The following is a 3239-nucleotide window of genomic DNA, read 5'->3' on the forward strand; positions in this document are numbered from 1 at the left end:
GTCCTGGTTTAGTCCTGGTTTAGTCCTGGTTTAGTCCTGATTTAGTCCTGATTTAGTCCTGGTTCAGTCTCAATCTAGTCCTGGTTTAGTCCTGGTTTTTAGTCTTAGTTTAGTCCTGGTTTAGTTCAGTTTTAGTCCTGGTTTAGTCCTGGTTTAGTCCTGGTTTAGTCCTGGTTTAGTCCTGGTTTAGTCCTGGTTTAGTCTTGGTTTAGTCCTGGTTTAGTCCTGGTTTAGTCTTGGTTTAGTCCTGGTTTAGTCCTGGTTTAGTCCTGGTTTAGTCTTGGTTTAGTCCTGGTTTAGTCCTGGTTTAGTCCTGGTTTAGTCCTGGTTTAGTCCTGGTTTAGTCCTGGTTTAGTCCTGGTTTCGTCCTGGTTTAGTCCTGGTTTAGTCCTGGTTTAGTCCTGGTTTAGTCCTGGTTTAGTCCTGGTTATTCTGTTTTTGTGAGAATTGGGTTGGAGGTTTATTTAGTGTAAACTGGTTTCATTTTTGTCATTTCAAGCACAAACTGTCTGTCTAAAAACTAACAAATAAATCTGAAGTAGTTGTGAGTTAAAAACACCCTTCACTGCCGTTGTCCTTGAGCAAGACACTTTTCTCCAGTGAGTACGCCCTGGTGTGGATGGGTGTTTGATTTAAACGTTTTCATGTTTGTGTCCAGAGTCAAAGTTCAGCGTGTGGATGCTCGTGACCCTGTGTGCGCTGGCGGCCATTTTGATTCTTCTTGTCGTTCTCATCATCATCATCCAGAGACGCAGACAGGTATTTAAGAAATAAAAATAAATAAAATAAAACTCTCCATACGGCAAAAAACAAACAGAATGTGTTTAATTACTTCAAATTTAATCCCAAATTAAAATATTTAGAATAAAACTTCACACGTGCTGTTATTTGGTCCTGTACTGAGACATTTGAGTTCTGATATGGACTAGATTTTGTTCAGCTGTAGTCCTGGTTTAGTCCTGGTTTAGTCCTGGTTTAGTCCCGGTTTAGTCCCGGTTTAGTGCTGGTTTAGTCCAGGTTTAGTCCCAGTTTTAACATGTGTAATTATAATTTTCATCAAACTCATGACTTGTTTGTTTTTAGAGAAGATCAAGACGACACATGCGACTGTGCCAGTGTAAAAAGTACGTCCCAACTGTTTCCTCATAAAATATATCATAAAACATTGTTCCTTTCTGGACAGACGTCTCTGTGTCCACACGTGTCCACACGTGTCCACACGTGTCCACACGTGTCCACACGTGTCCACACGTGTCCACACGTGTCCACACGTGTCCACACGTGTCCACACCTGTCCACACGTGTCCACACGTGTCCACACGTGTCCACACGTGTCCACACGTGTCCACACGTGTCCACACGTGTCCACAGGCTCCAGGCTCAGACGTGTCCATGGGCCTCATTTTGTCTCTTTTCTCTGCGTTTATCTAAAGCGATGTCTTTTGATTTGTTCTTTCAGCCCCAAACCAAAAGGATTTTACAGATCGTGACCTACGCGCCGTAAAGACGACATCAGAGCCAGTCCATTTCAGACCAAATTATCTGTTAAATTATGTTTGGGACTTTTTCAGAAGCGAGAACAAGAGATATATATAAAATAAAATAAAATACAGAGCCACGATCGCTGCATCACACTGGGCCTGGTTTGGACCTGATTTTATCCTGATTTATTGTAGGTTTAGTCCCAGTTTAGTCTTGGTTTAGTCCCAGTTTAGCCCCAGTTTAGTCCCAGTTTAGTCTTGGTTTAGTCCCAGTTTAGTCCCAGTTTAGCCCCAGTTTAGCCCCAGTTTAGCCCCAGTTTAGTCCCAGTTTAGTCCCAGTTCAGCTGTGTTCTGTGTACAGATGTGAACACATCCAGGCGAGTGATGATTTAGTTTGTTTATAACGACATATATTTTCTGAATGTTCTGTTTTTATTTGATACGTCGCCTTTTTGTTTTTATGTAAATATTGTTCATATTCATTTTTATTTCATTTTTATCTCAGTTTAAAAGCAGCGTTTGAATTCTGCTTTTGTACAAGTTTAATTTTCAGTTTAAGGCCTGTGTCTGCAGTTACATTCACTCTCAAAATCCAATTAATACCAGATTTTTTTTTTTTTTTTTTTTTTTTTTTATTATTTAAACTACACGTAAAAAACAAAAACATCTCATTTATTTCTGATCGTGGTCTCTCTCGATTCTGCAGTTTACGTGTCATTTAGCTCATCTTAAACGTCCAGAAATCAGACTATAATCAGATTTTGGTGCGTCGGGGCTAGGGGGGCTTTGTTGTTTTGGATCTTAAAATAAAAACTTGACACTTTATTTACCGGCGATGCAAATCATTCCAAACATCATCAGAGGAGTCGACAGAGGGGGACACAGGTCTGCTGTCCTGGGCCCCACAATTGGATTAATTCACATTAGAGGGGGCCCATTTCAGATTTTTCACCCCAGGCCCCCAAATATTCTGTTGACGGCCCTGGTACTTTTTATTTTTGTCATAGCTGTTCATATTATTTTGTTTTTATTGATGTATATTTCAAGGTCATGTTAGTTTTTTGTGTTTTTTTTTACTTTATTTGTTTTAAGTTTATGTAAAAATGCAATAAATAAACGTCGTATTTAGAGAAAAGTAGGATTGTGTTTATTTGTGTGTTTATTTGTGTGTTTGTGTGTTTATTTCATACCTGCACACACTGGACAATATGTGGATGGTTTTTACACATAGTTTGGAGAAGAAACCGTCTGATTTATCTGTTTTTGTTTCAATTTGAAGATATTTTGCATTAATTCCAGTGTGTGTTTATATTATTATTATTTTACCGTAGCGTTAAACGTGAGAAAACACGTCAAATTTCTTCTGGTTGTTTATTTTCTGAACACAAAGAGCTGCTGTCGACTGTGACCCACGACAAAACGAGAGCAAAACAACAGCGTTCTCAACTCATTAAAACCAAAACTGACCAGTAACTGACCAGTGGAAACTTCACGTCAACTCGTCGGCATAGCAACCGAACAAACAAAAGCATTAAAAACGACACAGTAACTTTCTCCCTCACAAACACGCTCAAACACCAGCTCATAGACTTTATATAAAAGGACAGAGCTAGTCCCGGTTTAGTCTCAGTTTAGTCTAAATTTAGAAAGAAATTTCTTAAGAAAGAGAGAAAAAAACAGAGAAAGAAAGAGTGAAAGACAGAGAGAAAGAAATAAACAAAGAAAGTGAAAAAGAAATAAACAAAGAAAGAAATAGAG

The 3239-nt window shown here is 38.8% G+C and overlaps 1 protein-coding gene across 2 annotated transcripts in view; it reads left to right on the plus strand.

Annotated features, from left to right (window-relative positions):
* Positions 1–2529, plus strand: part of cd4-1 (CD4-1 molecule) — a 17900-nt gene extending 15371 nt beyond the window's left edge. The window contains exons 8-10 of one of the 2 annotated variants that reach the window (XM_033981571.2): positions 659–759; positions 1084–1124; positions 1460–2529. In XM_033981571.2, coding sequence (XP_033837462.2) covers positions 659–759; positions 1084–1124; positions 1460–1490 — 173 coding nt within the window. In that variant the 3' untranslated portion in view covers positions 1491–2529. The remainder of the gene's footprint in view (positions 1–658; positions 760–1083; positions 1125–1459) is intronic. The other variant, XM_055227684.1, reaches the window with a different exon arrangement.
* The last annotated feature ends 710 nt before the right edge of the window (positions 2530–3239 follow it).

The sequence above is a fragment of the Periophthalmus magnuspinnatus genome, chromosome 16, assembly GCF_009829125.3.
Source record: "Periophthalmus magnuspinnatus isolate fPerMag1 chromosome 16, fPerMag1.2.pri, whole genome shotgun sequence".
Classification (NCBI taxonomy): Eukaryota; Metazoa; Chordata; class Actinopteri; order Gobiiformes; family Gobiidae; genus Periophthalmus; species Periophthalmus magnuspinnatus.